This window comes from Pongo pygmaeus, chromosome 11, assembly GCF_028885625.2.
Source record: "Pongo pygmaeus isolate AG05252 chromosome 11, NHGRI_mPonPyg2-v2.0_pri, whole genome shotgun sequence".
In the NCBI taxonomy this organism is placed as follows: Eukaryota; Metazoa; Chordata; class Mammalia; order Primates; family Hominidae; genus Pongo; species Pongo pygmaeus.
In genome coordinates, this window is record NC_072384.2 from 125,565,046 (window position 1) to 125,579,181 (window position 14,136).

Genomic DNA, 14,136 nt, shown 5'->3' on the forward strand with positions numbered 1-14,136 from the left:
AAGGAAAGGAGAATTTTTAAGGGCTAAAATAGCATTCACATAAACTGATAAAATCACACAACTCTGGTGATTTAGTAAGGGTTTTTTTAAAAAACATAAACCGATCTCCATCATGTGATTGGAAACGGACTGCTTTCAAAACCCTGTGGCTCACACTTCTTGGACTTTAATCAATCATTTTTCTGCGCCCTGCTCAGGGTGGCCTCCACCTTGTGACTGCTAACAGCATCAGTGAGAATGGCACTAACATCCCTGGCTAGGCAGTGAGGCCTGCGTGTGCTACCCAGGCACCCACCAGGACAGGGGCTGGTGTTGGATTGGTGATCACACCTGCTTAGCTGAATCTTATTTATTTAAGAATATAAATGCATGCCAATCAAGATTTTGTTTTGTTTCTTTTTAATCTTTGAATAGCCTTTGTGGGAATCTTGAATTAAATTCTGCTCAGTTTACTTCAATTCAATTTGCTGCTATTGTACAAATATTATATGCTGGTGCTTTGTCGCCAACATCTGTCCTCTGGAACGTGCCTTAGAATTTCTTCACTGCAAACCAGGCCCTCAGATTTCCTTTTGCATGCCTAATCTATACTCCTGTCATCTCTAAGTATGACATTCTCTTTTCCATTTGGCAAGCATTTAGTAAGCACCTACTATGTGCCAAACATCTTGCTGCCCTGGAAATATGGAGACTATAACCACAGTCTTGGTCTTGAAGGTCTCTCAGAGTATCAGAAGTGTAAGGGCAAAACCACACCTCTTCCTCCTCCTCCAGGACTGGCAACAGAGACAAATGTCATTTGGACTGTGGATAGCTCTACCAGAGATCAGACTGGCTACCAGGGAAGTGGTGAAAGGTTATCTCTAATACATCAGCCTTCCATTTCCATACTCTATTATCCTAATGGGTCAGGGATCTTCCCAAGATACACCTGCTCAGGAATGGACTTACACTGTGGAGTGAAATAAAGTCCTCACCATGCCACCTTGTGCATTTAAGGTTGATGACTAACTGTGGAATAAAATGGCCTATACCTTGGTATCAGTTGCTAGGAGGACAATGTGGGCACAGGGCCAAAGGAAGAATCTGCAGTCTTGAGACCCTCTGAAATCACAATGGGTCCTGGACAGATCATATTACCTTTCCCAGGTGTGAGCAGGAAGAAGGAGGTGATAGAAGCAGAGACAAAAACCAGGGACAGACACAGAACTAGAAAACGAGAGGTTCCTGCTGCTTTTTCAAAGGCAAGGGGGACAGGATCTGGTAGCACAGTTCAAACTTCTGCTCACGTATGTTCTGCTCATGTGGGTGCTGACACGGCCTGGCAGAGACCTTAAGCCAGAGACTGCAACTACAAACATTCACACGCTTGGAACTGGAAAGCATGCTTTCTTAAAGCAGATGGGGCTTACCCTTCTCTTCAGGATAAGAAAGAAGGAAATGGGATTGTATGCTTGCCTCTGAGGCTCGATAAGATCAGAAGAACCTGACTTGCCCAGCCTTTGCCACCACTGGCTGTCTTTTGCCAGTCTCCATTCTCCTAGCCCTGTCTTCAGGATGTGTGAACAGCCATTCCCTTCTTTGCATTCTTAAATAACCACGTTTTATGCTACCATCTTCACTGGTGAAATACAAATGTGGTCATAGGTCATTGGGATCAAGTCTTCCAGGTGCTAAAATCAGATATCTTAATCAATAATCATCTTATTAAGATGAAAATAAGTTTTATTTTAATTCTCTATGAAAACCCCTTTAAAAGGGTAAGATCTCCCTGGATTTTTAGGACTAAAGCATTCTTGAAGGTCTTGGTGTCCAACTCTCTTGTTTTAAAGAGAAGAACACTGAAACTCAAAGAAGCTTAAAGACTTGGCCAAGGTTACACTGCCTGGAAACCACTGCTTCCTAATGATAAAAAGATACATTTTTCAAATTGATTGGACAGAAGCCATATAATGGCTTCTGACTTCAAAAATGGAAGTTAATGAATGAACTTTCCCTGTTAGCACTCAGAAACATTCTGAAAGCATCTTATCTCTGCATGTTGGTATGCCAACAAACTTTATCACTAGTAGTTTCTCATGTAGGACAAATTTATAGCCCACCATAAAGATATGTTTCAAAGAAAACTTAAAATACATTTTTTTCACTTCAGAATAAAACTTCCTTTGAATGTGTCCAATTTTTAAACAATATAAAAAACAAAAAATAAATGTCTTTAAATATTAGTTCTCCACATTTGCATTATCTTCAAAAAAGTTGAGTTCCAACATCACTTTCGTTTTTGTGAAGATTACTCAGCTACAATCAATTTCCATTTGTCATTCTAAAGAGCTGTGACAAAGGGACATTTAAGAGCTAATCAAATAAACAATGAGTATTTGAGAATAATTTAATTATCATATTTCATTGAACAGTAAATTTTGTTAAGTTTTTTGTTTGCTTGTTTGCCAAGTCAAATGTTCATGCCTGGGTTCTTTTTATAGAATGTTTAATTTGAAAGGCCAAAGAGTCACTGGTCATTTTGACAGCCTCAGTTAGTCATTTAAATTGGTAATTACTAAGATAATATGAAGAAAAATCTCATTGTGTTAATCCTAAATGGTGTCATCTTTTCAAATAGACCCCTTTTCAGATTTTCAGAGCCTATTGTTAAACTCTGCCATTTTGGTATTTAATTTACATTAAAGAGCTGCCTAGCTTCCAAATTCTACATGTCCCAGAGGAGGTATGCTGAAATTGAATTAGAAATACAGTATTTTCACATTTAAGCTGCCCAAAATAAAGAAACTTTTAATGATTTGGTACTATTGATTATTTTTTTTTTTGACAGAGTCTCACTCTGTCACCCAGGCTGGAGTGCAGTGGCGCGATCTCGGCTCACTGCGACCTCCGCCTCCCAGGTTCAAGCAATTCTCCTGCCTCAGCCTTCCGAGCGGCTGGGACTACAGGCACGCGCCACCACACCCGGCTAATTTTTGTAATTTTAGTAGAGATGGGGTTTCGCCATATTGGTCAGGCTGGTCTCGAACTCCTGACCTCAGGTGATCCTCCCATCTCGGTCTCCCAAAGTGCTGGGATTACAGGTGTGAGCCACTGTGCCCAGCCGCGACTATTAATTCTTCTAATCTCTGAGGCAGATATTTTCACTTCAATCCAACTGCAAAATATTAACGTTTTCAAAGGCAAGTGTTTTTCTGTATTGCCACTAACTCAGTCACATTCATTAAATTTTATTATTTCCACCTCATTAAATGTAGGTCAACATTTCGAGTTCAGCAAACACAAGCATTTATTTCCAGCCTGCTAACACTGCTGTGAAAGACAAGAAGCAAACAAGTCTCACTTCAATGGCGGGGAGAAAAATAAAGAACCATCAACCTTCTTATTTGTAAACAAGAACACCAAAATCAAGACTACAAGAGACAATGTAACAGATGTAATGTTGCAACCCAACTGCACTCCCCCACCTCAAGCTTATCTTGCCAGAAATGTATTTCTATAGAAGGAGAGGAATCAAATAATGCCCCTTTCACAGTTGAAGGAGCCTTTGTTTGCGAAGCTTAACTCACTCTGTGCCAGTCCTGTCTTTGGGAAATGTCTGAGCAACAGTGTCCAAAGTTGGTGTCACTCCCAATATCCCAGGTTGCTGGGATGTCATAAATGAACGAATGAGGCAGAGCAAAAGTAGCCACAGCTCTTCTTTTGTCAAGAAACTCTTTTTTAGAAACTCTTCCTATAACTAGTACTCTGAGGGTTTCTTTTCTCTCACTGCTTTAGCTGATGGATGCAAGCTGCATGTGTAATGAGGTCCTTCCTGCCTGGTGGAGCTGGGAGGCAGTTATAGAGTAGTCAGGAGGAACAGGCTGTGGAGTCAGACTTTGTGATTGTGACTCTGGATTCACTATTGAGGAGTCATTTGATCTGAAGAAAGTTCCTGATCTCTAAGCATCTCTTTCCTCATCTATAAAATGAGAATACCAACCTTTTGCCATATGGTTGCTAGGAGGATTAGAAGAGATTGCACAAGTATAGTACTTGGCACACAGGACATGCCCAATACCTTTCTGAAGGATTGCATTTCCAATGCTTACCAAGATTTACAAGTAGACTATGAAGAGGGTGACACAAGGGCTGTCATTATCAGATGCTAACAACCTGGACATTTTAAAGTTATAATTCCACTATAACCTTTCAGTAATGTACATTCAGCCCACCCTTCTGACTTTCCTTAAGCAACTAATGTGAAGTAAGAAGGGGGACTCCACCCCTCTTATTTCCCAATAGCGAATATACTATAAAAGTAGTGAAACAGACAAGTTCTCGCTTTTCAATAGCACTTATATTCTAAGGCAAGAGAGTTGGAAGACAAACAAGAAATGAAATCAATAAAAAGATCACTTTAGATAGTAGTAAGAACTATGAAGACAACTAAGCCTAGTAATGAGATTGAAGAGTGTTGAGGGTGGGGATCCTGGTGGGAGATTCTCTGGTAGGAGGAGTAACATTCACCTCACCCTGAAACACATCTTTAGGGTATGAACTCTCACCCTCCACTTGGTAATCCAGGATGACCTTCCTGAGAAGGTGACATCTGAGAATCTGAGGGATGAGAAGGAGAAGTTGTGAGAACTCTGGGACAAAGAAGTGGGAAATTCAAGAGCCCAATCACCTAATCCCCTAATTTCACAGTTCAGGAAACTGAGTCTTCAAAGAGAGAAGGGACTTCATCAAGGGTCACAGAACCAGGTTTGAAATTCTGGTCTCCAGACTCACAGGCTCTGACATTTCCAATACCAACTCCCATTCATTAGAATCCCATGTGGCCAAATTGTGACAAGTGCATAATGGAACTCCAACATGGATAGTCAAGGAAAGAGTATCTCAGGATGATGGTGAAGGACAGCCCATCAAAGAGGTCATGAACCACATTATAGCATATGGGGAAATCAAGATCTTTAACTCCATGGAAGCCCATTCTTACCGCATTCAAGCATGAATTCAAGAGATGTCACTTTTTCTAGGAGTCAATGACTGTGAGAGAGAAAAACATCTTCATGATTTTCTAATTCTAGCAGTTGGATTTTCTGATATCACCAATTTTTTTCAAATCCCTAAGGGTTTCAATCAATGTCATATCAATATAGATCTTATATGACACCAAAGAATCAGTGTTAATTGTGTGTTGTATTAGTCAGTGAGGGCTGCCATAATAACATAACATAGTCTGGGTGTCTTTAACAACAGACATTTATTTTTCACAGTTCTGGAGGCTGAAGTCTGAGATCATGGTGCTAGCATGGTTGGGTTCCTGGTGAAAGCTCTCTTTCGGGCTCGTAGATGGCCTCCTTCTTGCGTCCTCACGTGACAGCGAGAGGGCGATCTCTCTCTCTTCTTCTTTTAAAGCCACTAATCTTATCATAAGAGGTCCACTCTCACGACCGAATCTACCCCTAATTACCTCCCAAAGGCCTCACCTCCTAATAGCATCATATAGGGGGTTAAGGCATCGACATATTAATTTTGGAAGGACACAAACATTTAGTTCATCACACATCTTTCATTAGTTGAAGTAATTATATTTAACAATTCTCTGTAGGAGGAGTAACATTCGCTTCACTCTGAAACACATGTTTAGGGTATGAACTCTCACCCTACAACCTAGAGTGAGAACTTGTGCTGATTTAGATAGCAATTATTTAAGTATGTTGTGGAATTTTTTCTTAACCTGGAAAATTAAGTTCACACTACAATTAAAGGGCTAGATGGTAGATGGAGGAGAGAATATAACACAAATAAGTAAGAGATTTCCCTAAAGCCATTTAACAATGAACCAAATCCCATTTTCATTTCTAAGTGGTCTAAACCTCATCTCTGCTTTAAGTAAAACTTTCAAATAGTTGCAGAATAAACCACATTGTATTGGACCCTCATCAATTGACTTTACCTAAAAAGATACTGCAAAAGTGTGGCTAAAGATGTAGGTTATTTTTATATTTCTCAAATTTTAGTGTCCTAGTGCAAATCACTAGGGGACCTTATTAAAATGCATTATCTGGTGTGAGCCCCTGGATTCTGTATTTCTAGCTAGCTCCCATGTGATCTAATGTTGCTGGTCCTTGGACAACACTCTCAATGACGAGACTCTATCACACCATGCTACTATTTGTAAAAACCCCAGGAAAAAAATATCTTGTCTCTTAAGTTGCAGTATAAGTTAATGCTGAATATGTCTAGAGCAAATTTTCATTTATCTAATGGACTTCTTAAATCTTATGGCTGATGGTGTTTTCCTCTTTGACTTGGTCACCAAGAAGCATTTTTAACAAAACTATAGGACTTAATAGTGATGTATTTTATTTACTGGTCCCAATGACCTACACCTGATTACATCTAACTTTCCTAATATTGTTTTTTTTTTGTTTTCTGGCTAATATTACTTTTCACTGCCCTTACTATATTTTGTTGTTGTCGTCTCACATGCATCTTTGTAAGATACTTAGGATCCCTCCTTAAAATAAGATAGAATGTGAAAAAAGAATCCCAACACAACTCAGTTAAATGGAAATACATACTCCAAGACACACAATGCATTGAGGAATTTCAGGCACATGCGAGAGTGGGGTAAGCAATTGAGAATGGAGAAGTAGACAGTTTTGAAGTAGACTGCAGGAGGATTAACCTCATGCTCTTTCACAATTTTCTTAGCACTTTGCAATACAGGTGGGATGGGGATGGCAGAGTGAGTTCATATTTTAAATACTTAACTATTGAAATTCCGGTTGCCTTGGGAAGATCTATTATAATTAAGGGTACCTGGAGCAGCCTCTGCTATTGCAGCTATCCTCAGGGGAACACTGGAATGAATGCTCACAGGTACTCTGAAGCACTAGTGGGAAGAACAGTTTTCCTATTCCTTAGGTAGAACTGCATCTTGGGTAGATCAAAAGGCAACACCAACCAACATCAACTACTCATATCCACCAATTTGAAGATGCTTTTAGAAGCAGCTAAAAAACTGGAAGGTAACCCCTCCAGTTTTCTATTCAAAATGCAGAGGATGTCCCATGTCAGTTACTTAACTTAGGGAAACATGTTTAACCCTATGAGTCTCACTGGCCTCCTCTGTATTTTGCAACAATAATAACTTCCTCAAATGATTGCTCTGAGAATTAAATAGAATGCTTGACACTGTACCAGGCACATCGTACATTTTTAATGAATTGTTTACCGTAATGCATTCATTATTGCTTTCTTTTTCTATGCTAGGCCTTAGAGAATCTGGTTGTGGAGAAAAAGACAGCCAAAACCTATACATGTTGACTCATTCTTTCAGTCTTTTATCCTTCTATAAGTTTTCTAGAACCCACTTGTGGTTACTATTTATTTTCAAAGTTATTTTTCCAATGCCCTTGAGAAATAAAAAACATTGGCAGACACATCAGTAACATTCAAAGTTGATCTTGTAAACTAAGTTTGTGTTGACTTCTTCTCCAGGCAAAGAGGTCAAGGGACTTTCCTCAGATGAAAACATAAACGTGTGATTTCTGCTAAACCATAAACACCCTTGTCATAAAGGACTCTGTCCAGAACAACAAACAACAAAACAAAGCAAAAAAACACAAACAAAACAAAAAGACTGTGCTGTGAATGCTAAACAACCAGGCCCTTATATTGCATATTGCTTTTAAATCTGGATAGTGACAGCAAAACAAGTGCTTCACTTTCATTTGCTATCACTTTCTGCATCTAGCATATGACTTCTGGGAAATTCCAGTATCCCCCACTCAGTTAAAAAAAATCCCTCCTACTCTCAACTCTTGAATGCCAACAAGTTCAGAGGGGAGAAAATTCTTCCTTCTAGGAATTCCTCATGCTCATGTAAACATGTTTACATATTCATTACTTCTCAATCAAAGCTCTTTGGTTGGTCAAAGGTTCCTCTTCTTACTCAAAGCTCTCTAAAATATCAGAAGTGGTATTATTGGAGGTCTGAAGAGTTAGGAAACATCAAAGAAGGGAAATGGAATTTACTGAAATAAATACTTTCCCCTCTTTACCCCTTACCCTTTCTGGGTGGGTAGGAGGGGAGAAAACCTCTTGGTTAAGTATAATCACTTCTGGCAGGATGCTTTCTCTTTAAAATGAGTTAATAACAAAATCAGATACAATTAAAAAGGAGTTGCAGAGGAGTTTTTGTCTAATGATAGAGTAAATATGAAGGCATTAAAAGTGTATGTAACTACAGTGGTAAGCTCCAGTCTAGGAAATAGATGAACAGCTTTAGGCCAAAACTGACCAAATGATTATTTGATCTCTAGTAAATGCTTCCTTCCCATCATCTGACTCTATGTAGATCTCATCCTTCTGGTTATCTGCAGCCTTCCATTGCACTAACTCACCTAAAACATTCCATAAATAAAACTCCATTTCTCTCAAAGTGACAGATCTGATGGGGTGTTTGCAAAAAGTTTACCTATACTTTTTTAAAAAAGTATTTTCTTTTGAAATGCTCTCAAATACAATATATATGCAGAAAAGTGCACAAATCCTAAATGTATATCTTAATGAATTATAGAAAGCTATCTAAATGAACTAATTCATACTAGGGTACAGATACACTTCATTCATTTTAAAAGATGAGCTTCTTATCAAAAAGGAATTTCTAATTAGTGGCATTACAACTTTGAAGCCAACATGGTATGTATATTCAACCAATGTAATAAAACACTCCAGTTCTGATATGAGACAAATGTTTCTAATCATTTTCGAGCTGAAATTCTACCCTAGAGAAGCTTGCTTTATGAAACAATCAGGAATGAGATTTCAGGAAATTATGAGAACTTGATCCTTTGAGTTGATCTTCGAATGAGTTGTCTTTCATTTATTTTCTATGGGGAATTTTAGGATAATGAAGGAGCAAATATTTCTCCTTTTGAAATGTATGTTTTTGTTCATTACTGTTCTTGGGAGGGGTAAAGAATAAGGTGGTTCGTGTCTAGGATTCTGCAAGTACATAAGCCTACTAAATACAGCGCTTTGGGTACAAACTGACATCAAATTTGCTTTGGCATACACCTGTACTGTCCTCAACAACTGCCTTAAAATTTGGCTTTCCCAGTCATTACCCTCACTCGGCATCTCCTTGATCTCTCCTCTCCATATTCAAACACATTTTGAAGGCTTCCTGTCTTCTCTCTCTCTCTGTATACACACCCCATTCTCAGGGACCAAAACTATCTTGTTAACCTGACAACCTTATCTAAACTTATTGGAGAGAGCAGAGTTCAAACCCTATGGCAATCTTTTGGCAATGTCCTGGAGGATTTGGGTCCCCCAAACAGGGATTTCAGAAAGGGGAATATACAAATCTAGCAGTAAGATACTTTTTCTCAGCAGGAGTTTCTAGTCTCTTTCAAATACCTTGCAATAGAGGATGGCTTGCTCCAATACACACTCACGGTTCTATGAGTCTATACTGAAGTCGGATACCCATAATATTTTCCCCAACATCCTATCATTTTTCTCCCTTGACAACCATGTTTTGAGAACTTGAAGCAACAGATATAAAGAGTCTTAAGGGATTGCATCAATGTAAGCTAAGATTAGTCTCTACCACATAGTCCAATGACACGGTTTTAGGTTCAAAAGGGATGCTCTACTCCCACAGAATCCCACCGACTTCAGGTGCCAGCTCAGAGAACTCATCACCTTCCTGTTTCCCTTCAAGAGTTAACCGATGGGATGGTATGCAAAGCACATGCGTTCTTGCTGCCAAAATAGCAGCCAAAACTGCCTGCCTAGATGTGTAAGATCCCATGAAATGTCTTGGCAAAAGCTAGTTTAGGAGTGTTGGCCAGGGTGCTGAAGCGAAGCAAGGGGAGTCAGGACCACCTTTGCCAGTGAATCTCCCCTCCCCCACCTCTTTTTAAAGACAGCGAGCTTATTCATTTTGACAAGATACCCTAGGATTTCAAATCTCACATAATTTTGGAGAAAGCAGTGTGTGTGTGTGTGTGTGTGTGTGTGTGTGTGTGTGTGTGTGTGGTGTAGAAGGGTATCTGGGATAATCTTTATAGAAATTCTAGTGCTACAAAAATTCTAGGAGAATGTACATTAAAAAAAAACACACACACAACATTTTAAGCTGTTTATTCCAATTGAACGCTGTGTGTTTCTATCAGATCCTCAGTGAGATTCAGTCCAATGAGTCAATTGCAAAATAATGTTTTTGTCAAGAGAATGGCAGAAAATGACAAAACCACAATTCTGAATGATCATTCAAAAGTAAAAAGTACTTTCTACTACTGTCTGGAGATTTTCTTATCTCTACTTTTACTCGAATTGAATCTTTTCTTCTAATGTTCTTTTGAACAGTTTGTCTTTGGTGTCCTGAAAATGTGCACGCTGATAGCAGTACCACATGCTGTCCCTGACACAGAGTGAGCTAACAGTTGAACCACCCCTGGGTAACTGCGGACTGCAGCTAGCGTAAGTGCAAGAGAAGGCACTCTGGCCACCAATTCGTTTCACACTCCAATCACCCCCGCTCGCTCTACACCCCCTGGGCACCCGATGCCTCTTCCCTCTGCCAGGCAATTTGCTTCCGTTCTGTTCAACTTTCCGACCTCTGGCTTTAGAGAATAGTCCTGGCTGTGGGAACTGGCTCTGGGCAGCTTTTGGCGCCCTCCTCATTGGTGACTGGCAAGAGTAACATTTTCACACTCTTAAAAAGAGCCGTTTAGTTCCTAATGATATTTACTGGCAAAAAAGAAAATGAAACACACAACCCGGATTCCGGTCCACCAAACGCAGGCCAAGAGCGCGGCTGCTGAGCCCCGGTCTTGCTGTGAGGCCGTTGTTCCCACTCGCTTCCCGTTTCCACTAGAGTTGATTTGTCTCTTGCCACCTCTCCCCGGCAGTGTGGACCTACTGCAACGCAGGAACATCTGGGTTGGTATGGATAGGATCCTAGCATCAGATGCTGGCTGCTGCCCCAGGGACTTCCCGCGGAAATCACCCAGCACTTAGAAGGCGTTTCAATAAGGAAGTAACCAGTAAAGCATTGCTGGCGGGAGAACCCCGCGAAACATCTTAGAAAAATACCAGAAACCGCTGGAGACCTAATGACCCACGTCTCCTCCAGCCTGTGTTCCTCAGCCCTTTCTGGAGGAGTATTAAGTGGTTTGTGGGTTTTTACCCTGCGGTGGGAGGGTTGTTCCAAGTACATCTATTTCCGCGATAGTTAAGGTCGGGGGCCCCAGCTCTAACCAGGGCGAGGACCACGGACTGCATCCCTCTCTCTCAGCGCACTGGTCTGTTCACTGGAGGGTGAGAGGGACGCGCAGACCTGCGGACCCAGGGGTTCCGTTCTGTAGATCCCCCCCACCCCACCTGGGGTCTCTGGCGCTCGTATCACTTAGCACCAATGTGACTGGCGGTGCATTCCGGCCCTCTCCCGCCCCATTAAAGCCCCTGCACATCCTCTCCCACGCTGCGCTTCTGCTGCCCACGCAGCTGCTCCTCTAAGCGTCCCGCGTGCACAAACGCGCCCCCGGTCCTTACGCGTCGGTGGCGCTGCCTCGCTGAGGTGGCGCCAGGGGAGCCCGCAGAGGCGGTGGGGGAGGGAGTGCGGAGGAGAGGACCCGTGAGCTGCGGGGACCTGGGCCCGCCGAGCTTTTGGGAAAGCCGGGCTCCGTTCCCCCCGGGCGCCTGGGGCGCGCGGGAAGGCGCGGAGGACGCGCTGCACTCACCCGCTGCTGCTGCCGGCTGCTGACGGCCACCGCGGCGGCGGACGCGGCGCTGTGCCGGAGCTCGGCCGCCTGCCCAGGTCTCAACAGACTCCGGGTGAACCTGCGGGTCCGCTCACCGGCCATTGCCGGTCACGCCGATCGCGCCGCGGGCCCGGGGCGCGCCTCCCGCCGGTCTTCCCCGCGCCAACCTTCTCTATCCACCCGCCGTTCAGGAAGCGGAACTCGGAGCCTTTCCCCCCCTCTTCCTCGTTCAACTCGCAAGAGGCGGGTTTTTCTCTCTTGCACCCCCACTCTTCCCACCCCCTTCCCTCCTCTGAAGCTTCTCGAAGACTTTCCAAACTCTGCGCTCCCCAGGGCGCGCGCATCCAACTCGGCGGGCGGCCGGGGCCCTGCAGCGGCGCATCTGGAGCGGGCGTCGCGGGACGCGCGTGGGGCGGCTCCTGCCCGCGCCGCCCACATGGGCTCAGCTGGCCGGCCGGGGCTGTCAACGCCGCCCGGGGGAACTGCAGGCTGCGGGGGAGGGCGGGGGGCGGCCGCAGAGGGGCTCCGGGCGGGGCCTGTCCAAGGCCGTTGCCTGTCCAAGGCCGTCAGCCTCATTTGGAGGCTGCTGGGGGAGTTGGAGCCCTGGATGCATTTGCCGTTTAGACTTCTATTTTCTGGGTCCGGCGAGTGGGTGGGGGCCAAGCTCGGTTCGCCCTTCCACCCTCGGGAAGGGGTCAGAGGCTTATTAAAGATCTGGTGGCTGGGATCCCAGCAGCATAGCCCAAGCCAGCGTTTGGAAGGCTCCCTTGCCAGAAGTCCATGTTCAGGGCCTTGGAATAAGCTTCCCCATTCATTCACTCCTTCAATGAGTATTTATTAAGCGCCTACTATATGCCAGTTCACACTGTTCTGGAAACTGAGGATACGGAGAGGAACTTAGCAGCCACACTTTAAGGCTGTGTGGAGCTGATAGGTTTTTTCGGGGTAGGGATGGGAGACAGCAAGTAACCAAGTGAACAAATAAACAAATACAGAGAAATCAAGGAGAGAGTTTAAGCTACTAACACGAACTCAAAACCAATAAATCAGAGTTCTGGGGGTAAGAGACTTTGGGTGGCATTAGGATGAGTAGGCAAGAACCAACTTGCAGGGTTACTGTGTAGGGTGGTCAGGTCGGGGGTGGACTTCACAATTATGCTATCTCTGCTCGTCTCTTGCCCATACCCATCTAGCCTGCACTTTGCCTCTAGATATCTGATGAAAGCCTTCTAAGAAGTCTCTTCCTGGGTCATACCCAGGGTGGTTCTCCAACTCAATGTTGGACTGGATGCGGGGCGGAGAAGTTCTGGCCCCTGGATACTGGTCTGGAGAGATCTGGGACAGCCTCTCCAAATGGTCTGTTTTTTTCTTAACAGCCTTTTATGGATCCATGACCCTGCCACTTTCTGAAGCCAATGATAGATAGTTTTAACACAGGATCACATTTGGGTATAAAGAATTCCTAAGCAATTGATAAGTGCACTTTAGTCAGCTCTTTGTTAGCCAGGATTCAGTTAGCCAGAGATGCTGTTTGGGGATCATTTCAGCACATTCTAGAAATCGTAACAGGCGTAAGAGGGTAAGAGGCTCTGGCAGATTTGGGAAGTGCCATTTGAAACATCATCTAGTTCCAAGACAGCCTGCGTAACAAAGAACTGTACCTGTATTGTATGCTTTCATATTGGTATTCAGTGTGGGAGCAATACCACCTTTCAGGATAAGCAAAGTAGGTGGTTGCCTCTGTGTTGGCACATGAAGATCTCTGTAGGAACACCTTCCTCCAACCGTACCCTTTCCCAGGTGTACCCAGACTTGAGGTCTCTGAATGCATATTCCCCTGAGAGAATCGATTAAGCACATTTGAATTAACTTGAGCTTCCCAAGAAGAGGTACCTAATCTTTGTCTCTGGTTTCAAAACACTGCCTGACACACGTAGGCACTCGATAAATATCGGCTTATGGATGACTTTACAAAGGGCTCAGATGGGCTAGTGCAGTCAGAGAGCTGGGTATGCCTGACACAGAGAAAGTCAGAGAGGAGAAGAGAAAGGTGTGCTGAAAGGGAAGGCTATAGTAATCGATAATACATCAGAATGTGCCCTGCACAAGGCAACTCGCTGATCCAAAACACTGAGTAGCACACACAACCCATTTTCCAACAATATCGAGTAACAGAAAATCACTTGCAATTTGTTAATCGTACAATTAATACACCTAATTGTACTTTCTCCAGCTTCAGGAGGTCACCCAGAGCTCTGGTGTGAGAGGGCTTAACGAACAAATGCCTGTTTGCCCAATCCATACCCTGTATGATGTTAATTCCGTGGGTCACACTGAGTAGGAAGGCAGGTGTAAGTGTTGATAG

At 43.3% G+C, this 14,136-nt stretch overlaps 1 protein-coding gene across 2 annotated transcripts in view; it reads right to left on the reverse strand.

The window, feature by feature from the left end:
• The window catches only part of DOCK10 (dedicator of cytokinesis 10), a 274,133-nt gene extending 261,899 nt beyond the window's left edge, over positions 1 to 12,234 (reverse strand). For both annotated transcript variants that reach the window (XM_063648413.1, XM_054477379.2), the window contains exon 1: positions 11,751 to 12,234. In XM_063648413.1, coding sequence (XP_063504483.1) covers positions 11,751 to 11,873 — 123 coding nt within the window. In that variant the 5' untranslated portion in view covers positions 11,874 to 12,234. The remainder of the gene's footprint in view (positions 1 to 11,750) is intronic.
• Between the last annotated feature and the right edge of the window lie 1,902 nt (positions 12,235 to 14,136).